This window comes from Opisthocomus hoazin, chromosome 1 (genome assembly GCF_030867145.1).
Source record: "Opisthocomus hoazin isolate bOpiHoa1 chromosome 1, bOpiHoa1.hap1, whole genome shotgun sequence".
NCBI classification, from domain to species: domain Eukaryota; kingdom Metazoa; phylum Chordata; class Aves; order Opisthocomiformes; family Opisthocomidae; genus Opisthocomus; species Opisthocomus hoazin.
Window position 1 is genome coordinate 72,589,626 of NC_134414.1, and position 23,776 is coordinate 72,613,401.

Below are 23,776 nucleotides of genomic sequence, written 5' to 3' on the forward strand. Positions count from 1 at the left end.
ATGAGGCAGGGCTTTCTCAGGCTGCTTAGCGATGATGCTGCTTGGGAGGGCAGGTGTTTACGTGTGACTGCTGGGAGGCTCTGCAGTCATCAGGAGGGGAAAAAAAAGAAATAAACCCTGACTTTTAACAAACCCCATCCCAAGCTTCCCTCTCTGGGAAGGCAGCACTCTGGCCCTGGGAGCTGGTGCTTGCTGGGGAGCACTTTGTAGCCTCCTGCCTTGTTCTGAGGCTTGTCCCCAACCTCGCTGGCCTGGCTTTGGCAGAGGCTGAGCCAGCTTCTAACCAAATGGACAGTACCTAGGCACAAACTGCTTTCCATTTGAGCACGCAGGCAAAGACTTCATTCATATTTAGGTGGCTGAAGAGAAGGAGACCAACAAGCCACCTGGCTGATGGCATCCTGTAACAGTGGCATGGCTACCCCAGGGCACCGCCGGCGGGGAGGAAGGGCGCAGAGGAAGGCCGGCGGGGAGGAAGGCCCTTCATCTCCCTCACAAATCTGTGCTGGGCTGATCTGTGTCTAGCCTGGATTCTCTACCTGGAAATAACTTTAGGACAAACGTGAGATGTACCAAGACTCTTTGGGACACTGCAGTTCAGTGAGTGGAATTTTAAAGATTACCAGCAACACTGATGCTCTGTTTCAGTAATTTTTGAAGAAAAGAGGAAGATCCTGATTAAAAGACTGCATGGTGTTTATCTTGACATTCAAGATCCTGACATTTTGGGGCTGGAAAGGGCTCAGTTTATGAATCCTATAATTGAAAATATGGTCACCGAAACTAGAGGTCATAACTAGAGATCATAATAACCCGAGGGCACTGCTGATAATATTCCTGGTAAGTGAAGTGTAGTTATGGTAGACAGAACAGCAGAATTCCCCAGTAAGGGCCTGCATGCCAGTAACATGTTTTGAATATGGGGTACTTTGCCTGCAAGGTCAGGAGTGATCCTTGAGAGTTTCACTGGATGATATAATGGAGTTTGTCTATTGTCAGAGCTTATTGGATCAATAAGTACAGATATTGCATTGCGAGCTGTGAATTAACAATTGCTGCAAACAGTTGGCGGAGGTTGCTGCCACACAAATAAAGGAATTACAGCCTAGTTTGCGCGTTGCTAAAAGTCGTATTTGGAAATTAGGCTGGACGGGGTGTTTAAAAAAACATATAATCTTATGTGCCTTTAAAAAGTTATTGACAGCTTTAAAATTCTTACGAAAGGCGCAAAGATAAATGTCATATCTCAGGACATAAACACCTGAGGCAGTAAATTCCTTGCCCTGTAACAGAAAGACAAAGCCTCCATGCAGAAGTGTTAACTTCTGGTTTTGGGACCTGCCTTGCGCAGTGAGTTTGGCTGGTTGGGAAAACAAAATATTTCCTGTTTGGTATGAAATGAAGTTGAATATTACTAAAAATGGCAAGCAGCCCATCTGAAACTCTGCAGAGGAATTTACAGGTGCGTGTGCCCTCAAATAAATGAATTTTACCCCGACCAGTAGTCAGTCAAGTTTTAAAAAGAAAGGCTACAAAATGATCCCTAATCTCGTAACAATACCAAATGTAAGAAGAACACAGATCGCGATCTCCTCTGGGTGCGTGTTTGTGGTGTCATCCTTAATTTGTGCAGCTTAAATAGCTGAAATCCTGTTAATGACATAAAGTTACTAAAAACATTCTTCAAATAAAATGTTTTGGTGTAGATACTCAGCGAAAAATACACGAGGCCAGAAACTTATGCTTGTAGAAACACAAGATCTGTTTGCAGGAAAGACTGTTTTTAAAGAATGTTACGGTTTTCTTGGAAATTGTCAACCTGGGTTTCTCTGGATCTTATATTTGGTACATTTTTTGTTTATTTTTTATCTCTGTGTTTTAAAGCCCATTTTAGACTAGTTCATGCAGGCTGCCAGTGAGGGGTGCTGAATAACCATCCCAGAGAGGCTCAGCTCCTGGAGCGGTGTCCTGCTGCGAGCCAAAAATTATGTTTAAGCAGAAAAACAAACCCCCAGGCAAAGGAAAGGTGTGAAAGCCCCACTCTATAAACCCAAAATTAAAGGACCATCAGGATTTTACTCCTCAGAAGCAGCCAGGATGGAAAATCCTTGTGCAGTTTGATGTCCGTGAGAGTGCAGTGGCTGGAAGGATTCAGCAGCATGAGGTGAAGGCTGCGTGGCAGGGACGGGGTCTTGGGTGTGAGTAACCAGAAAGGAGAGCTGCCAGGGCAGGCATGGCATGGTAGCAGTGGAAATCGTGACCTTCCCAAGGTGAGGAGTTCTATACAGTGGATTTTAAAGCTTAGGTATTGAAAAGGAAGTCTCTTGAGATTTTTCCATCTTGTCTACGTGAGGGATTCTTTTGTTTTAGACCAGTTTAACAGTCTCACTGTGCGCATTTTATTTTCTTTTAATTCTAGACATAACAGCATATCCTTCCTCTTTCATGTTAGCCACTTGCTCACTAAATCTTCTGGTGAAGACTCTCAGCCGTGAAAGCTGAAAACGTGCACTACGTAAGTCCAAAAGAATGCTCTTTGGTAATATAGTCAGTGGTTTACACCCCCAAAGCATTCTTCAGAGTAAGAGCTGCACAGCTGGTGTCCCTGTCCCTGCCCTGGTGTCTGGACCCGGGAGCTGGAGGCCCCTTGGCTCCGTCGGGCACCGTGCGAGTGCTTGCCCCTTCCTGGTGCGATGCTCCGGAGCGGTGTCTCGATGTGGGTTTGGAAGTGCTTCAAAGCAGAGAGTAAAGGTGCAGGTATAACCAGGTGGGACAACAGAAAACTCCCTTCTTCGAAGAAAGAAATCCCTTCTTGGATTTCTGACGTGACTTCTTCTAGGGTTGCAGGGGGTGACGTCTGGTCTTCTTAGGGGAGGGAATAGGATGGGAGCAGTCCCCTTGCAGCAAACGGTAGAGACAGAAGAAGAAAAAACTCCTTCACCAGGTGGGAGTCAGCGGTGGCAGGAGGAGCATTTTCTCTTTCTGTCTGAGGCAACGGGAGTGCTTGGGTCCTGGCTCCTAAATGACAGCTTCCTGCAGGTCCCTGAAGAGAAAGCCTTTTCTTCTCCTTTCTGAACAAAACCCAGTGAAATAAGCCATGTAATTTCATTCCATTCTGCTGAAATTGCTCCTCTGGGCACAATGAAACATTTTGTTCTCAGGCACCAGTGGGTCAGTGCGGTCTCGGCACTCATCTGCCACGTGAGGGTCATCCTTCAAGCTGCCAGAGAGGGCTTGTTCTGGGCTCCTGCGCCAACGCCGAGGGCGTCCTAGGGATGCTCTGGGACGGGCAGCGTCCCAGTAGCCGTGCTTACAGCCAGGCTGGACAGCAAGGCTCGCTGTTCACACCGAGTGGTCTGGCTCGGGCAGGTGGGCAGGAGGGTGGCTGAGCCTCAGCCCGGTGATAGCAGGGGAGGGGCTCCTACCTTGGGGCTAATTTTCAAATAACTTGGGGATGAAAACCGAGCCTTTTGGCAAAGGGGCAAAATAATCTCCAACCCTGTCTTCTCGTCTGCTGATTCCTTTTCAGGGCTGATACCCAGCACCAGCTTGCTTTTTCTTTCTGTTGCTCTCCATGACTTCACTTGCGGGTCGTGGGGGGCTGGTTCCCTTGCTGCGGTGCCTGCAGCCTGCCGGCAAGTTGCTGGCTGCGGGGATTTACCACGGAGGGATGCGACTCTTCCCTGGGAATGTGGCGTGGGGCCAAAGCTAGTTAGCTGCAAGCTTTTGGTTCACGTGGTGCGAATGTAGCACGGACAACAAGTAATGCTGGTCATCCTTTTGCAAAAGATTTGAACGTAAGAGCTTGTGGAGCACTGCTTGGGAGGGTTTGCTCTTGGTTTTGTCAAATCACCACTTCTTTTGTGCACCGTGGAACAGTCTGTTGCCTCTGGAGCGCGAAGCCGTGTGCCACAGCACCCAAAGGAAGGCAGCAGGAGTGAAGAAGCTCGGCAGTTCTGGGGACACCTTCCTGGGGGCACCTGGCTGCAATGGAGCTGCCCGCAGCCCCCAGCCCCAGGGCCTGAGCCGGGGGCAACCGTGGGGCTCCCACAGCTCTTAGCAAGGCAGGGGCTCTTGCCAGGGGCAGGGAGGGAGTTCTGCCTCCTTCCCCCCCAGATAATGCTACCACAGCATCGACTGTGTGGAAACTAAATACGGATCTCAGTGTCCTCAAAACTGCAATACAACCCCATGCTTTTAGTGCTGTGTGATTCCCGCTCCGAGAAGCCACACTCGTCAGGCTTCTGTTTGCTCTCTGGCTTTCACACACACACACGCACTCATTCTTCATGCCTGGCTTGCAGACTCATTTTAGCCCTTGCTTTCTGAGCGCGTCCTTCATGAAGCATCTGTGGGTTTGATTATTTTCCCCGGGTATGCTGGCTTGCACCTTCTCCAGGTTAAACTTCACAGTTATTCTTTGTCTGTACAGGATTTGTAAACTTTTCAGGTCCTGTTGTATCATTTCTCTGTCCTCACTCGTGCTTGTAACACCTCCCAGCTCCATCTTGGCTCCAAATGCAGCATGCGCTTTTCTAGGAAGTCTGAGAAGACATCAGTCTGGGTATCTGCCAGGACACGTGCTCTTCTGCTGTGGGCCCCGAAGACAGGAGGCAGTGACCTCACAGCCAGGGGTGTGATGTCATGCCTTGCGCCCCTGCCCATGAGCGACCAGGCGGTCGTCCAGGCAGGGCCCGTCGGCGTGCCGATGGCGAGCAAAGCCAGGTTAGCCCCGACGAACCCGTGGGGAGCCTGGGGATCTGCGACCCCGACCCTGACCGAGCCCGGCGTGGTGGGGAGATTACTCTGCTGGAGCTGCTGGTGTCAGAGAGAGGTTTTGGCTCTTCACGGTGCTCAGAAGTTATGTACCAGCAGTATGGCAGCATGTGTATCTGGTGGCATGGCAGCGACCCGGGAAGGGACGCTTATGAAGGAGCCCTTGTGTTTGAAATGTAGAAGTGGAAGGAGCTGTAGCCTGGGGAGACCCAGCGGCGCTGAACTCAGGACTTGAACCCGCTTCTCTGCTCCTCCCTGGCATTTGCACGGGCCCTGGGATCCCTGCCTGTCCACGATCAGCTCTGAAACATGGATAGTATTTCTCTGTGGCCAGGAGTGCTGGAAAAAACCCTTTCTGGGCCTAATATGAGCAGCTATCAAAAACTGAAATGTCATTTTGTAAGATATGGGATAGGCATGGTAATCACTGTCTCAGGACTAGGACTCACTTCAGGCTCGCACCAAAGTCAAGTAGGCGATAAGAGCTGAGCTGCAGGCAATTACACGGGTGAGTCTGTGCACACTGACCCGCGCTGAGGCTCTTCAGAGGTAAAGCACATCTTGCTGGGTGCACAAAGTATGATAATTCCCCAAATGGCAGATTAGAGCAGGAGGAGCGCTCATTTAATTCTACCCTTATATTTTCACAAGGGCTGGGTAAATGTATTAGCAGCCAGGAGCTCTTCTGCGTTTGTTGCTGATGGACGTGCTTGTCCGCTTTGTGTCTGCATGGCTTCACAGGTCCCATGGAGTTACAGGGATGGAGAGCAGATACTAAGCTTCAGGGACCACAGAGGATGGAGGACAAAAGTGGGCTGGGGTTGACCAGGAGCTCTCCTGGGAGGGAGAAGAGCTGAGCAATGAACATCTGCATTACGCCTCTGCTCCCCTGGGTGTTAATGCGGGGTGGGTTTCACCACCAGTGCAGTCAGGCAGCCGAATTGATGACTGCCCCAGGGGCAGGAGGCAGGAGTCCCACCATGTACTACTGAGGCCATCCGTTCCCACTTGCCCTGGTTGGGATTTTTGCTCTGCTCTGTGGTTTGCTCCTCTTTTCCTTTCTCTTCCCTGCCCCCCCAGCTTTGCTGGAGCCTTTCTGCTGCTGGCTGGGGCTGCCTGGAGAGTTTTGGGGAAGGACTTGTTGCTGCTGGCCAAAAGCATCTTGGCCAAGAGCAGCCACAGCAAAAAGAGATGAAAAAACCCCCAGGACTTGGTGGCTCAGGGGTGGCTGGGTCCGAGCTCTGTTTGTGAAGGACCGCGGCCTCAAGATGCTGCGGTGAGTGGGAAAGCAGAAGTGCTCCTGGAGACTCGCCACAGGTTATGTAGGTGAGGTGTATGTTATGGTTATGTAGGTGAAGTGTAAACACTCTGCATGCATGTGGTGTTAGCCCTTGTTACAGACTGTGGAAGTCAAAGTGCCGGCAGCGGGGCAACGCAGAGGACAGCCCTCCGCCAGCCAGACTTGCAGCCCCACCAAAGGTCTGCATCACTGAATGAGCCTGTGGTTATTCTCCATCTGCTGGGGGGTCCTGCTGTGTCCTGCTTCTGCGCCATCAGCTTCTCCCGTCCTCCCGTTCAGCTCTGCCATGCAGGCTTGTGGTCCTGCGGTAGCCATTGCGCTCTCGCTGAGCATCCCCGGGGTGCTGGAACAGCCCCCACCAGCCTCATCCGCTTCCCCCCATGCGCCCTAGCTCCTACCAGCCTGAAGCAAACCCATGGAGAGGGAGAAGCGTGGGGTGGCCTCTGCAGCAGCAGCGTGGTGCTGGGGCCAGGCACACATCAGGGGCTGGCCTGAGCTCTCATCTCTTTCCCTGGGTTGAAAACACTCGATAAACATTTGAGCAAAGGAACAAAAGGAGGAGAAGAAATAATTTTGACACTTAAAAAAATGACCTATCTGAAACTATGCTGCAAAACATAGTTAAAGATATAAAGAATACTTAAATAAATGCAAGTTTAGAAGACTAGGGACTATGTGGGGCCGCTGCTGAATGAGGCGGGTGTCCTGGTGACGGAGGATGCAGAGAAGGCAAAGTTACTGAATGCTTTCTTTGCTTCAGTCTTCAGTGCCAAGGCAGGCCCTCAGGAACCCCAGGCCCCGGAGGTAAGAGAAGAAGCCTACAGAGAGGATGGCTTTCCCTTGGTCAAGGAGGACAGCGTGAGGGATCGCTTAAGCAATCTGAACGCCCACAAATCCATGGGCCCATCCTTCTCCTCTACTCTGCCCTAGTGAGGCCCCATCTGGAAGACTCTGTCCAGTTCTGGGCTCCCCAGTTCAAGAAAAATGAGGAGCTACTGGAGAGAGTCCAGGGAGGGCTACGAGGATGATGAGGGGACTGGAGCATCTCTCCTATGAGGAAAGGCTGAGGTAGCTGGGCTTGTTCAGCCTGAAGAAGAGAAGGCTGAGAGGGGACCTAATAAATACTTATAAATATCTGAAGGGTGGGTGTCAGGAGGATGGGGCCAGACTCTTTTTGGTGGTGCCCAGCGACAGGACAAGGGGCAATGGGCACAAACTGAGGCACAGGAAGTTCCATCTGAACAGGAGGAAGAACTTCTTCCCTCTGAGGGTGACGGAGCACTGGAACAGGCTGCCCAGGGAGGTTGGGAGTCTCCTTCTCTGGAGATATTCAAGACCCGCCTGGACAAGGTCCTGTGCAGCCTGCTGTAGGTGACCCTGCTTCGGCAGGAGGGTTGGACTAGATGACCCACAGAGGTCCCTTCCAACCCCTACCATTCTGTGATTCTGTGATTCTGTGAAGTCAATATTGTAGCAGATTAAATTCCGGAAACCCAAGGTAAAAACTGAGTTACACTTGTTAGGATATGATGGAGATTTAAGTGAGATGTTAAAGAGATATATTCTGAGTAATATATTGGATTTACTGTAATTTTATTAAGTCAGGGGCAGGCCCAGCACCGTGCCTTCCTTGACTTCGCTAGTGCATCGTATGAGTGCTTGATGTCATCGATACAGGGAAGGGAGCGGGCACCGAGGGTGGATTTTAAAATTCATGTTATCACAGTTTGACCCAAGAAAGGGCGATGGCAAAAGGGGCGAAAATCAAGCCCGAAACCCGTCTAAAGAGAAAACAGTTTTTACATCCGCAGATGATTACTGGCATTGCTATCCAGCACCCCAGAAACAGATTAATGTTTAAACTACAGCACTCTGCTCAGTGAGGATGGTAGTTTTAGACTTAGTGCAAAGGTCATTTTTGCTGCACTTCTCTTAAAAACCTTATTATAGGGTCTCCTCCATTCAGTTACAGTTGTTTTCGGGCCGTTAGAGAAGCCCACGCTGCCGTGTTGCCTCCCGTACGATGACAGAGGGACGCGGTGGGAAAACAAAGAAAAACTCTAATCTGCGTCAAGCCGTAATGAAGCTAAATTTTGCCTTAACTGTGTTCAGTTCTTCCGCTGTCGCTGTCACATGCCAGAGGCTTTTTTTCCTAATTGAAAATGATAACTCCCCGGGTGCCAGGGAGTCATGTGGCAGCCTTTTATTGCCGGGCGGATTATGTGCCCGCTATATTTCACACACCGCCTGGAGAAATGCGGCAGATTTAATTGATATGAGGGACAGTCCCTCATCTTTTTATTTTTTTCTCTCTCACGCTTGCGTTCTCAGTGCAGCTGATTTCCAGTTTTGTTAACATCTGGGATGTGGTAGGAATGCTTCAGTACAAAAATTAGTGGAGAGCTCAGGAAGAAAAATTCCCTGATACTTGGATTACAGGGATGGGCATGTGTATGCTTCCACCATTTTAGTAAAGGAAAATTCGGGGAGAGAAAAAAAAAATTCCCCGAATTTGTTTGACCATGAAAAAGTCAAAGAAAGAAAATTCGTCTGTCCTCAGAAAGGTTAATTTAGTCTATCAAGCCGAGGAGATTAATGAAAGTGCAAAACCTAATATAGTTTAGAAACAAAGTCAGCTTTAGAAAGCAAGATAAGGCTAATGACAAAATAAATCACTTTATAACCATTTAGCAAGAGTGGTTTATGACTAATGAGGTACCGGGCGGGTGTCCCTTTCTGAGCTGCGGCCGTGCCCCAGCGAGGGTGGGCCAGCAGCCCCCTCGCCCCCCGGTCACCCACCAAGATCGCATCCTTGCATCCCGCCGTGAGCAGGGGGAATGCAGCGCCCAGCATCGCTGGCCACGGGCGGCAGGGCTGAGGGACAAAAGTTCGCTGCACCTTGCGTGAACTTGAAGCAGCTGGTGAGAAAACGGGGTGACCCGGGTAGCTCCCCCTCAAGCTCCAGCCACCCTGGGGATGGCCGAAGTGCTGTGGCCTGCTCCGACCCCTCCTGCTCGTGCTGGTCCTCAGGCATTGCCAGCCAGCGCTGCAGGGGCGGTGGGATTTGCTGCCCCACCAGCCACTCCAGTATCCAGCGAGGTCTAAGGCGGCGGCGCTTCAGGCACCAGCTGATTCTGAGGTGGTGATGAGATCCACCACGTCCTTGGGACAACCTCCTGAGCTGCTGGCCACCCTCCCAATGCAGTGGCCGACCCCTGGGACAGGGGACACGGGGCTGGAAGGTGACTCGGGCACTCGCTGTCTCTCCCTGCTTCATACGAGTAACCAAATGCCCATCAGAGCAGTGACTGGCAACCTGATCCTCCCCGCCCCAGTCACCCTCTCTCGTGTTCTCATGCTCTCTCTCCGTCTCAGCTAATGAATATTTATTTAGACAAAGTGAAGCAGTGCTTTTAACAAATTGTCTTGGGCAAAGTTTAGCCTTAATTAGATTTGTGTTTCCAGACCGCTTTATTGTCCTCTGCTCAGGGTAAATGGCTGGAGATGCAATATTGCAGTGGCTCTTCATATTAAGCCATGGGAAATACTGAAGGATACATTTTTCTGCCTTTAAATCTGAATGAATGCTGCCCTATTTAATGAAGTGCTCTTCAATGAGCACTGGAGAGTTGAAGGAAGAAGGACTTCATTTTTTGCTTCATTTTCCTTTGAAAGTGCCTGTTCCAGAGTCCTCTGACATAATTAGAAAGTTTGGACATTGGATCATTTATTACATGAATCCTATTGCTGCATCTCCAGACTGGCGGGAGGTCATCAGAGGACATCCCGAAGCTGCCAGAAGGGCCGTGCCCTTCGGACACGGGAGTCATCCGCAGCTCAGACCTCAGGGTGCCTTTCTTCAAGTTCCCAGCATTGCTTTACAGCTGATGTCTGAAACTCCTGCAAAGCAGCCCCCTCTGCTGCGAGCACCGGCAGCCCTGGGCCAGCCTAGACAGCATCAATCAGAACGGCACGCAGCGCTGCAGCACCCTAAGAGCTCAGCAAGAACGCCTGGCTCTTTTAGGGGCTGGTACGAAAGCAGGGGTGGCGATATGTATGAATTTATGTGTATATACGTATGTATGTATGTGGTTTGTGTGTGTGTCCATAGATTTATCACAGTAGTGAAGGCAAGATCCAGTGTTCAGCTTGTGCAGCCGCCAGCACTGATGGGTGCCGCTCGCCGTGGGCGGAAGCGACAACCTCCAGCTTTCCTCGACTCGCCCGCTCACACGAGCTGCAGTTAGCACCCACGTGGTCAAAGCCTGTTGAAAATCACCTGCTGTATTTTCTAACAACAGTAAGTTAAACAGGCGCTCATCAGTTGGCCGAATTTGCGAAACAGTCCTTAGTCCTTCCTCTCCCAGGGTGTGATGGGATCCTGCTCGAGGAATGCCCTGGCTGGTCCCTGAAGGTCTCAGCCACAGGAGCGGAGCTGGTGGGTGAAACCGAAATCCCGGCTGCCCCCTGAGCAGAGGGCAGAGCCCTCCTCGGTGGGGCTACAGTCGCCACCCACTGATTTCCCTTCCTACATGTCCAGATTACCACGGCCAGCCCGGTGTAGTCGCTTTCAAATGTCCTTTTAATCGTGGATTTGTGTGAGTTATTTGGCTGTTCTGCACCAAATGGTCCGAGGACCCAACAATTTATACACACACAACTTCTGTCACTTTTACAGATCTACTGCTTTATTTCCTGCCTTGTAGAGATTCACGTGCATTTTTCTGCATGAGACATATTTAAAACGGAAAATAAAAATAACACATTAATGCTTTCCTTCCTCTGCCTCCCAGATGAGCAGAGCTGTTGGAGTGAACTCAAACCTGTTCCTTAATTTATGGAGAAATGCAGAAGCCTAAATCAAGCTCTGAGAAGATTAGGTTACAAATTTTCAGTGGAAAAACTTCAGGGAGACCAATTCCGTGAGCTGCTGAAAGCTTCGAGTTGTCGAACCCTCCCCGAGCCGCCACAGTTGCCTCTTCCCTCCAGGAGAAGACCAAAGAAAACCGTTCCCTGTGGAAAATGCCACATGGTAGAAACACCAGTGCAGATCTCATGCCCACGTGGCCGGCTGCTGCGGACACCAGCCCTCACCCCAGTGCTCGGCACCGCAGCGTGCAGTAACGTGCCAGAGCCTTGTGCCGAGCAGGTTTGAAGGCTTCGACTTTTGCGGTAACTTTTTTTACAGCCAGCCAGCCCACTGGCACAAAAGCTGCTGCACATCCGACCTGGGACAGCCGGCCGGAGACACAACTCCCAGCACGTGGTGGCCCCTCGCGAAGCCAGCGGTGTTGGCTGTATTTAATCTCTCAGATACGTTCTGTGTTCCTGTGTGAGAGCGTTGGAGATACCTGGGCAGCGCTGCTGTGTGCAAGCCTGCCAACCTAGCAAGAGAAATAGGCCAGGAGTGCAGCAAATGTTTTTCTGCCTCTCCGAGCCACCGCGATGTGTTTCGTCAGAGGAGAACAAGCTGGGAGCGATGGACATAACAGGATTAAAACGGTGGCTGCTCTGTCGCTTTCCATGCTAACCCAGGTGCCTGACAATTGCTGAAATATGGCTGAAATGCTGCGGTGCCACATCTTGTTTAAAAAAGTGTTTTGTTAAAAGAAAACCCACGCCGAATGAGTGAGTCTGGTCCATTAAAATAACATGTAAACACTGGCCCCGCAGTTTAGCCGTCACATATTATGACAGCCTGTAGGAACTGAAAGGCAATTTTGCCCCTCTCTGCATTATCATATAACCTCATCGGAAGATAAACAGCCTCCTTACCCCCAAACATTTTGCAATTTGCATTTAGATTGTTCAGCGCTGATGTTCAGGATAAGATACTTCCCAGCTCTGTCAAACAAAACCTGATTGTCATTTAGCAGCGTGGCAGTCAATTTCTGCTTCCATTAGTGCAGATCCCAGGCAATTATCCGGGGAGGGGAAGGGGAAAACCTTAACAAATTGCCCCTCTGTCTGCTTGGCTGATCTTCCAGTGGGCAGCTGGAGGGCAAATTTGACATACCCGTGAGGAAGAGCAAGTGAATGCCTTGCCGCTGTCGCTGGGGAGAAAGGAAAGGTTTGGGGGGCAGCTCACGGCCCCCTTGGCTGCGCAGCATCACGCGAGAGAGCCAGCGCTGAGCTCCTGGGTCGGGATGGCACTGCCCTCCACCGCTGCCATGTACACCCCAAAACTGCACTCCTGGGGCCTGCCGGGGGCTTGCACACACCGACAAGGCTGGCATCTCTCCTACGAGGAAAGGCTGAGGGAGCTGGGCTTGTTCAGCCTGAAGAAGAGAAGGCTGCGAGGGGACCTAAAGGATGCTTGTAAGTATCTCAAGGGTGGGTGTCAGGAGGATGGGGCCAGACTCTTTTCGGTGGTGCCCAGCGACCGGACAAGGGGCAACGGGCACAAACTGAAGCACAGGAAGTTCCAGCTGAACATGAGGAAGAGCTTTTTCACTCTGAGGGTGATGGAGCCCTGGAACAGGCTGCCCAGGGAGGTGGTGGAGTCTCCTTCTCTGGAGATATTCAAGAGTCGCCTGGACAAGGTCCTGTGCAGCCTGCTCTGGGTGACCCTGCTTTGGCAGGGGGGTTGGACTCGCTGATCCCCAGAGGTCCCTTCCAACCCTGAACATTCTGTGATTCTGTGATCAGGTTCACCAAGCTCTTGTGCAGACGGGAAATGCGAGCTTAATACGTTTTCCTTCTCTGACAGTAAATTGAAGGCACTCATCCCTTCCCTCCTGTCTGAACGGCCTCATTTTTCTTCTGGCCCATCACTTTGCGGTGCTCCCCTTCTCTGCTGCGCTCCCCGCAGGGAGCCCGTGGGTGACAGCAACCTCACCACCGAAGGCAGGTCCCTCATCGCTCACCCCGATTTCGCTGGGGTGCAGCCAGCATCGACGGCACCGACCGAGCCCGGGGTTTCCCTGGGTATGGCGCTTCCCCGGGCATGGCGTTCCCCCGAGGACACTCACCCCTGACTAAAAAGCCAGCCCCCCCTTTCCTGCCTGAGAGGGGTGGGTAGGTACCCCGGGGCAGCCCCGCTCCCCGGCTGCCCTCCTTGCTCGTGGGATTTTCCGCACGCACACGCATGGTGGAGGCTGCGAGGCTCATAGTCCTGCACACAAGGCCATCTCCTTCACCTTTGGGAAGGCACCGTGTCCTGTCTCGGCTGGTGAGAATGAGCCCTTCGTGTCAGAAGCCCCTTTCTGTCACCCCTGCGCCGAGTCGCGGGGACACTGACTGTCTCTGGGCTGCGAGGGTCTGCGTGGGGTGGGAGCCAAGTGGGGATGGGCTCATCTGCACCGGGGCTGCACCTATAAAGATGGAAGGGACGCGCAGGCTGCCTGCCGCAGCGTGCTGCTGGGGGGGCTGGGGGGTGAGACGACCCCCCTGGTGCAAGCCCCGTGGTGGCCCTGGCTGGTGGCCCCTCTGCGGCAGCGTGGGGCAGCGGGTGCTGGAAAAATGGAGCTGTCTTCTGAAGGGAGGGGAGACCCCGGCACCCCAGCGATTGGAAAGACATCTGTGACCGCTTGGAAAGTTATTTTTGCTACATGAAAGGCTGGGACGCGAGGACAGGGCCTTCTGCAGACTGTATCACCTCTTGGCTCCCCTGCTAGTACAGCTCATTTATTTGATTTGGCTCCGGCTAGCCAAGCTGCGTAGCTGCCAGGTTCACCATGTTATAAGGAGCTGCTAATGTCAGGAAGAGCTTTTGGCCGCAGGAAAGCCCTGCAGATGTTGTCCAGGTGGTTCTGCTCTCCCCACGAGCGTTTAGGAATAGTCCAGCCATGTAACAGTTTTACGATGATTATTTTTCTTCTGAAAGACGGCTGGGATTCCTGTCGGGCGCTGGAGCCGGGGCGGAGGGCGGCGTGCGGTGCGAAGGCTGGGCGAGGTGCGTGGCGCGTCCTGGCAGCGCCGGCCGGAGGGGTGCCGGGGAGCAGCACCCAGAGCGATGCGGAGGGATCGGTGCTGTGGACCAGCCTGGAAGCAGCCGTCAGGCTCATCCGCACAGCGTTCCGCACCGCGACGCTTGTCGGGCAGGGCAGCCGGGGAAGCCGAGCAGGGGGAGAGGTGTTGCCTGCCCACCTTCAAATTCTTGCGGTTCCCACGTTCCAGAATTTTGACTCAGGATCCAGCTGAGGCAAAGAGAGACTCGTGTCTCCTCGCTGGAGGGCTGGCCGCCTCGAGCAAGCCCATGTCAGAGCTTGCTGAGCGTGGACCCTCCCGCCCCACGCACTCCCGACTGGGCAATGGACCACCACCTGCGGGTGCCGCTGCCTCCAAGGCATCGCCCATGCGAGGGGGGCATTCGGATGCCCGGGGCACGACCTGCTCCTGCCCTCTCTCCCAGTTCCTCGGCTTTGCGCAGACTGGAGGACACGTCGACCCGGCTGGAGCTGTGCCCAAGCCAGGGGCAGGAGGAAGGGGGCCTTCCTCTGCCCACAAACCTGCTCAGTCGAGCAGGGGAACCCCACACACCCCCGAAGCCTGCCAGCAGGACTGGAGGCTGCTCTCTTCCTTGCGAACCCTTCTGCTGCCACGTCCCCTCACAGCCTCTCCGCCATAGCCCTGCCCTCGCCACCTCAGTCCCTCCGCCTTGCCTGGCCCCACTCTCCTTCTCTGGACCTGCACACCTTTTCTCCACATGTAAGCCAAGTGCTAACCTCCCAAAATTTTGAAGAATCTCATATCTGCCAGAATAAGATCCAGAAAGAGATCCTAACTTTTGCTCAGGCATCTCGTACCTTTAACTGGCCTTTATTTATGTGGGAATTGCTTCTGCAAGCAAAGGAGATGCACGGTCAGCTCAGAAAGAGCAGGGTTTGCAGAGGGGTCGTCCCTGTTCTCTCTGAGCACCTCAGAGCCACTTAGATTGCTTGTTCACTTTGCCATCTAATAGGGAGAGAAACCTCAGTCAAGTTGCCTTAATGTTTATTTTATTTAAAGAATCAGAAACACAGTCATTGTAGTTCATTTGTACTCATATCTGCCAACATTTCCTAAATCACGTTAACATTCATGTATAACAAAAACATTTTCTGAGCTGTGCAAAGTTCAAAGGAATTGTTCAATTACTTCAACCCATTTCTAGAAGAGCAAACCTGGCATTTTACAAACTGAGGCCACCAGAAGGAGTCTTTTCTTCCCCCCGCCCCCCCGCTGTAGGAGATGCAGATGCCCCCCGCTCCCCCCTTCCCTGGTATGACAGGCAGAAATCAGACCACAGTATGAGTCAAACCTCTCTCAGTCCAGGACCTTCCAAATGGCACCGGGTCGCGTTTTCGTATCACTGAGCTTGTATGAAGTTCTGCACTTGTGCTCCTGGCATGGAAGTGATTTGTCCAAGAAGATTACTCACTAACCCAAACTGTGATGATAAGCAATAAACAGGGGCCAGAAACAGCTGCTATCAAAATAGAAACACCACACCCACCCCACCCCCCTCCCGGATATTTTTCCTTGCAGGAGGTATGACTGGAAGGGCTGTCGTTCATTAAAAAAACCCACCATCCTCCGTGCAAAATATATTTTAAAGCACTGATTTCATGACATGACATCTGCGTGTTTTCCCTGATCTTCTCACACACCAACTTCTGTCCTGCTGGAGTTAAGCATGAAAAGGTGGAAATCTGGTACCATTTTAGATCTGGCTAAACGCAACAGGCAGCGAGCAAGCCATCACCCTGTTTCGTTTTTCTGAGTGTAGTAAATACACCCACGGAGCAGAATTTTAAAAGAGCTTTAACCGCTCTAAGTTGTCAGAAAAAAATCTCCTCATCTCTGACAGATCCAGCCCAGAATTTTTGTTGGAATCAGTAACACGCATTGCGCTAACTGTGCAGCTTACTGCTCGAGGTGCAGCGATACCAGTTCTGATCTAGACCAAGCAAGTGGAACAGATATCGCTCTAGTCTCAAGCAAGTCTTTCCAGAAGACGTGTCTTCAGTCTCTTATGGGTTATGAAAAGGCAATTTCCTCTCAACAGTAACTCAGCTTTTAGTGGCTGACTCATTACAGTCTGGAATATGAACAAATGCGGCAACATTAAGTATAAAAGAAAAACCACCCTGAAAATGATGCCTCCCTGTCTGAAGGTGCTATCCTTGGCCATGGACTGTGTTTCTGGAATCGGTTTGTTACACTTGACAGCAAGGAGAAACTTATTTTACAGAGAACAAAGTCACAGAGCAGAACTTAAATAGGAACGCTCACTTACATGGGTTCTGATATGTACTAGTATACACGGCTTGAACGAAAACAAAACTTACACCTTCGCGTATGAAATACCGGTAACGCAGTAACGATGTTCACCCACTGGGCCTCTTCCTTTCAATAAGATCATCTCCAGGTTACAGTGCCTCCGACACGCTTTTAAACGACCACCACATGTGGGCTTTGGCAAGCAGCCAGCCGCTGGCGAAGGCGAGGTACAGATACAGCTGCGAACAGCCTTTCACCACCTCTCGTTCCTCAGGAGCCGGCGTCTTTTCAAACACGCTCACAATCGCATTATGGAATTCTTTTCTCATTCTGCTTCATATGAATAACTGGCTAAACTCGCTTTACATTTATTGCACCTTTAAGTCCCTGGTAGATGGAAGCTTATATTGCCTGATACGGTTTGTATTGTAGCTTGACCACATTAAGAAATCAAACAGTCTCCGGAACTGTACATTTCTACAGTAAGAAATCACATTTTGATAACGCTAATTACAGCCGTCGCAGATCAGCTCTCGTCTCCGTGATGCAACGACAGAGGAAAACTCCACGGTCCCTGCACGTTCTAGAACCTGCAGTGTTCTTCTTATTGCCATGAAAAAGTCAATTAAAATGACTCCTCCGGGAATTACTTCCAATTCTGGAGTAATTATCACTCCCCAGACAGAACACTGTGCTTCAGCGTGGGTCTTCAGCCACTCCAAACACGCTGGAGGGAGCGAGCGCGTGCGTGTGGCACAGGCACGCTCCCCCAGGCACATTTGTCAGCGACCGAGCGGCTTTTTCTTCTTTTCCTCTATGAAGCACAAACAAGCAGTCTGATCTCGATCTTCAGGTATGTTTCTAATTCCGTATGTTGAATGCAAATCTGGTTGCAGCCTCCCTGTTTAACCAAACCAAATCTTGAACGATTCAAAAAAATAGCACCAGATGTATGAAAAAGAGGAAATGTCTGATCCAGTAGGAATATATATAAAGTAGAGCAATTCTTACAGTAAAAAGGTACGTCATACAAAAAAGCGATGGAAAGTGATACTGAAGGACAAAAATCCATGCTGCATATAATAAGGGCAGAAGACAGGCGAAAGGGATTCTGCTCAAATAACCACAGTTTAATGGTGGAGCCGTCCTTCTTCCAGGACCTGCCCGGCAGCAGCGCCGGGACAGCGGGTGGTGCGGGGCTCTGAGCACTAACACGCTCACTGACTCGCGCAGCGTATCTCTGAGGTATATAGAAAGCATGACATTAACGTTTTGGACTCCTTGTTCTTTCTTGCACGACGATGCACGGATCTTTAGCTGGGGTTTTCTCCACCCTCCCCTCCCTCTTTTTCCCACATGAAAAACGAAATCCCAGTTTAAGAGCTTCCTAGCACAACTCCTTGAACTCTCAAATCCATCTTGCATAGGCCAGTAATAAGAACACTGCAGCTCTGACAAATAAGTTACAGCAATATAACAACTTTCCTCTTAATTTTTTTTTTTTTAAAGATATTTTCTCTATAATTTACACAAAGGGTTAACAGCCGGAGTTTCGGTTACGTACAGTCCAGATGGGCGTCCTTTCAGCCTGTGGTTCCCGGTGGAAGGCACTACTTCAACATACCACTGTATGCACCGCACGCGGTCTCGGGAGCGCAGCGGGGCACTGCGTCTCCGGAGCTGTAGACTGAAGGGCCTGGGGAGAGTCTTTGGAAATAAAAATGGCAGTGGTTATCAGTCCAGTTTCCCTTTGCTGTCTCTTCTTGTGCTATGCAGTTTCCCCTGAAAGCCCCTCCAGGTGAGAGAGCGGCGAGCCGTCCTCAGAAGCTCTCCACAAAGCTCCCGGGAAAGAGGCCCGTCCTGCCGTTCCTCTGCAATGTCCCTTTGTACCAGCCGTCCTCCCGCTTCTTGTGCACAAACACGATGTCACCTTCCTTCAGTTCGATCTCGGCCTCGCTCTGCGGTGGGTACGGGACTACGACGCGGTACCTTTGGAGACAAAACCGCAAAGACCTGGTCAGCCAGCGGTCCAGCCCGCGCCGGACGCCAGCGGCCAGGCAGCACGCGTTCCGCAGACTCTGCCGGGCAGAGACATTCGGCTCGCTCCACGCCGGCCCCAGCCCCCGCCTTCACGGATGCTCCCTTGGATGTGCAGGGCTGCGTAAGCAGACGGGCTGGGTGTCAGGAAGGGAGCCAGCCCCCAGAATCCCAGGGAGGGCACCTTAGAGCTTCCTCAGGGTGACACCTCTGAGCTGCCGTTGAATACTGAGGTCCTCTCCCTATTTCTGGCGCTGACCTGTAAAGCCAGACCTAGAGGCCAGCGCTGCCTCCAGGCTCCTTTCTCCCGGGACGCTAATGGCGCGCCACTGCCCGCAGCCGCCTGAAGCCCCGCATCACGTCAGGCTGCTCCGGGAAAGAAAAAGAGGGCAGGTTTCCTCCTCCCTTCCCGCACCCAGTGCTTGGGCAGGTTCCTCAGAGGCTCCTGCTACCTCACAGCCTGTCCAGGAAAAACTTCAGGACACGGGGAGCTTTTAATTTATTTAAAAAGCCAGCTGTGTGTTGAGTCACAAGCAATCATCTCGTCTCTCCCTCCCTGCCTTCCTGTGAACCAGAAATCTTGAGGAAAAATACCTTTGGAAACATCAATAAGTTACATTAAAAAATGGTTGTGTCTGATGCACGCACATTTTCTTCTAAAACTCAGTATGACGGGGAGATCTCTGGCCAGCTTGACCGGAGGCTTGACGGGGATGTACTCCAGAGCCAGACCATGAGAGCAGGAAGGTATTGCCAAACGCCGGGACTACTCGCGATGGTGCCTGCTCCGGGTCGCGTGCCGACTCTGTGCCAGGGGCTCGGCTGCTTTCCCCCAGCGCTGCCTCTGCCTCCGCTGTAACGTGTCGCATTCAGCACTGCATCTGCTCCATCCAAACATGGGGTTTGCAGTGCTCCCACTGACTGCCTGTGACACTGGCACAGGTTAGCTAAAGCAGTTCACGTTTTTCTTCTTATCATGTGTCTTGGGAACATGCTCTGGGTCCCTCAAACCTGGGGAAGGGAAGCTAAAACGGATGGGTATCGAATGACTTTGGAAACACTCTCCAAACCAAGAGCGAGCCCCTGTCCTGAACCATTTGCAGGGCTCTCCAGGAACTTAGTTTTCAAGTGTCACTTCGTTTTAATGAAGTACTGACGGGTTTGATCCTGATACGGCTGTTCTGCACTCAGGCTTATCAGCAGGCGCCCTCCTGAGAGCACGGACTGCGCCCTTTCATATCAGTGCACTTCTGTGCAGAACAGAGAATATATTTCTGCTGCACTGCTTTTTATCTTCAGCACATGTTTTTTCACAGTCATCTGGCATTTGGCGAGCAATCAATAACTGTCTTGCTAATTGCAAAGTAATGAATACAGTACGATAGTTAAAAGATGCCAATTGATTACCTAAAGCCCATCTCCCAAGGATTAATATTTCTACAGCCACTGCATGGCCACTGATGCTCAGTCATGTTTCTCACAAGGCGAGTATTAATCCAAAATCTAATCCTGTCCTTGAGGACTGACTTCACTGTGCTCTGGAGCCCTCCCTGAGGCGATTCCCAGTGAGATGGTACCAAAGCAAGGGGCTCTCCCGTGACAGTCACTGGTTTGCTTTGCAGACGTTGCTCAGGCACCTAGTGACTGTGGTTCTGAAACTAGGGACTCCACTTTGACGACAGTGAAAATACCAGCTCTGGTTCTGTGTTTGGACATCTCCACGGCCAAACATCCCGCTACTTGGAAAAGCATTAAACTCCATTTGGAATGGAGGTTCTGCTTTAAAATCTGACTACGTACGGCCTTTTTATCTTGACACAGCAGCACGGTTGTGTAGAAAATATATGTGTTCAAGTGCCACCAAAAATCTGCCGGTCATCTCTGTCCCTTGGTCAATAAATCGAGTTGTCACTTTCTTCCTCCGTGGAAAAGCAAATAACGGAAGTTGAAATGTGTGCTGCTGGCTGCAGGAAAATGGTCTATCACGCTATCATCTGTGGAACTGCTACACTTACATTATGAAGCTTTGCCAATTACAGCCATTATGCAAATGAATGCACACATTGTTTCAAACACTCTGCTGCAGTGTTGATTAATTAAATTATCAGAGTGGAACAATTGTAGCTAAGACGATGCCAACTTTCAGATCTCGCAACTCTGTGCACAATCACAGAGCACTGGAGCTCAGCACCAGGATCTGAAGAGGCTTTGGGAAAGCAGAAGGTCGGACCTCCGCAGCAGCCGGGTGGTGGCAGAGGTACTCGCGGGCCCCCTTGGCAGGTCGGGAAACAGAAACAAAGAAAAAAGGCGGTGTCTTGGGCAGGGTTGCCCCAAAGCCGCGGCTGGGACTGCCAACACCTCATGTCATACCTTAAGCACAGAGCCATGCTTTTAAAGCCAGACTATATCCTAGGAGTGAGGAGCTGCCAGTCCCTAAATGGTTCACACGAAGAGCGAGATGATCGTGCTCGACAGGAATGCGCCCATCGTCGCAAAAGGGGTGCTACACAGCATCTCCTCAGAAGTTTAGAAAAATAAATCTCTGTAGCTGGATTACAAAATGAAGCACTTTCTCCCATTTAAGGAAAGCCCGAATGTTACGGTTTAAATTTAATTAGCTTTGGTACTTCACAGGATAGCACAAAAGTGTTTTTGATAGAATAACAAAATCTTAGATACGAAAGACCTTGCAAATCGGTTAAGAAATCCTCTGTAAGAGATGGAAAAAGATGCTATGCTTGTTCCCTTGAGAGGCTTCTGAAGTGGTGCCTGGGAGAGGCAGCGCAGCGAGGGCTGGGCTGCCTGCCCGCAGGTCGCTGCCGTGCCACCCCTCCAGTCCTCCAGGCTGCATCTTGGCCCAGTTTATCCTCTGGAACTGCGTTGCAAATGCACACATCAGCCATATTTTTTTTGGCAGAAAAGAGCTCTTCTCCCAAACATCCTCCCCGTCTCCCAAAAAGGCAATCCTGTATACTTCTATTTATATCCCCTCTCTTCATTTCTCCTTTTGTCCCCTCTTTGAGAAGCTACTATAAAGCTGTAGGTTTTCTTACACCAAACTGCTTCCTGGCATTTCAGCTGGATCTTGGAGCCCTCTCAGTTTTGTCTGTGTCACATAACACCTCTAAACTACCAACTTTTAAAAATGCCAATTAGCTGGGCAACAATTGTGATGACAAGTGTGGCAACCACCTCTGCCTGTTAACAATGTTTGGTATTTTCTGTTGTAAATTGTCGTTTCAGATAGTTGTAATTCTGCCAAATGTTAACCATTTTGGCTCAAACTGTCCACAGCAGTTGACTGCATCAGGCTGAGGGTCCCACATTCAGCCCAAATAGTCTCATCACCTCCAGGAATAACATGAGGGGTTTTGCAGCATCAGCAGGACCCAGGTGAGAGCTTCCAAACTGCTCTCGCGTCCCCATACTTGGGAGCAAAGATCTGTCCTGTGGCCCTGCTGGTCTGTCAAGCATGGAGTTCCTTCAGAAAATCACCTGTGCTTGGCCAGGTTAAAAGCATTCAGACCATCCCCAAATGGCACATGCTTAGTAGAGGCTCGTACGAGCCTTGAAGGTAAAATCTCTGCTGATTCATGCGCCAAGATGTCCTAGCTCTGTGGGACCTCAGAGGCTGCATTTCTCTTCCTTTCCCAGCAACAGACTCCTCTCATATATTTCTCTCAGGGCACGGACTTGATGTTGGGCTTCCCCACTGCTGGCTGCTGTGGCATCCCTGGGTTGGGGCCTTCATCCCTGGAGGGGACTGTCTGGGATGGCCCTCAGTGCCCAAGAGAAAATACATGAGGAGAGGCTGTGAGTGGCATAAGCAAGGATGGGGGACGGGGTTTTTCTGGGCAGGAAAACCTCAGGGAGTTGGAGATCATGGTAAGGTGAGGGAGGGGGTGGAGGGAGAGGGAGGGTGATGGGAGGAAAACTGGGAGGCGAGGGAGAAACGGGACCATGATGAGAACTTGAAGCTGTGACAGAAGGTGTGAGTATGGCTGCTGAAGGGGGCAGCTGTGCTGAGTCTGGGAGAGCCAAGAGCCTTGGTGGGAGGGAGCCTGGGGCTGGGACACGACAGGAGACTGCATGGGTAGAGGCTGGCAGTGGGGCTGAGGGTGGGATGGGGACCCTGGCAGCAGTTAACTCACTGAGAGCTGTCAGCATAGACCTAGGAATCCCACTGTCCCATGTCTTCACAGCACTTCTCCTCGCAGTCAAAAGAAACACTGTTGTCACCCAGCTCTCACTTTGCGACGGCTACTGACATCTGCAAGGTACAGCTAAGGCTCCTAACCTCAAAATAGATGTTACATGATGGAAGTTCTGGGGTTTTGTTCCTTTAAAAAAGCAAACTGACTAAAAATGTCATGTATGTAGATGCATAAAGACATTCACTACCTTAACAGAACAGGAATGTTTCACACCCATGAATCTGAGATGAAGAAACAGGCAACTAAAATTGCCCATGACTTCACTTCTCCTTGTCTGCAATATAATCTTTCATTACATGACTGCATACTATTTTTCCCAAAGGATGTCTGCCTCATTCACTGCACAAGATGTCCTGCTCTGGACGTGAGTCAAGGCGCTGACATGGAAGAGATGCGTGGCTGCCAAAGCCACCCCATCCTCTGCAGAAGTTGGAGGATGTCTAGCAAGTGACCACAGCGAAACTCAGAGTAGCGCAGGTGTGGGGAAAGTGGCTGCTCTGACTCCTCCAGCTGCAAAGCCTCGTGCCACACTTTCCACAGAGTGAGTCTCATCTCATGCACCCTAGCTGCGTAGGAGTCAGTTGTCTGGTCTAAATGACTCACGCAGGCTCTCTGTCAGCACGCACAGACAGGCGTTGAACAGCATTGATCAGAACTGATCAGTAATTAGGGGCTGGGCTCAGGCCTGGACACTGAGGAAAAAAACCCCAAAATGCTGAGTATCTGCTCACTGAGTAAATGCGTGCGTGCAGGACACTGATGGAGCTAGAGAAGCTTAAGAAAGCAGATCTGCAATGAGGCAAATGGGGTCTGCAGGGCTAACACCCAATCTGGTCCCATTTAGAGCGCAGGAGTTCGGAGGATGCTTGATGCAGGTTTCTGTGTGCCAAGTACCATGCCCTCAGGACAGGTTTCAGGAGCCCAGTCCCGTGACTCCAACAGGTCCCTCGTGTGTTAGGGATACACAGTTAGTTTTGTGTGAGATAGATAATCAGCGAAAATGAGGCATCTAGCCCTGTTAACCACCGCTCTTGCTTATCACTAGAGCTCTGTTTCTCCATCCTTTCACCTGCAAAGTGCCTCTGCACACTACAAGCCAGAATCTACTTCACCATATTCTGGTGTCTGAATCAGCAGCCTTACAAGAACAAATCTCAGTTGGATCTTTTACCCTTCTGCTGGAAATATGGCAGGATTCAATTTCTGAGATGGTTAATTGTAGTTTCTCAGTCCTAAGCCAGGTATC

At 51.1% G+C, this 23,776-nt stretch overlaps 1 protein-coding gene across 1 annotated transcript in view; it reads right to left on the minus strand.

Annotated features, from left to right (window-relative positions):
• Positions 1-15,270: 15,270 nt before the first annotated feature.
• Positions 15,271-23,776, minus strand: part of SH3RF3 (SH3 domain containing ring finger 3) — a 259,661-nt gene continuing 251,155 nt past the window's right edge. The window contains exon 10 of the mRNA XM_075425598.1: positions 15,271-18,268. Coding sequence (XP_075281713.1) covers positions 18,100-18,268 — 169 coding nt within the window. The 3' untranslated portion in view covers positions 15,271-18,099. The remainder of the gene's footprint in view (positions 18,269-23,776) is intronic.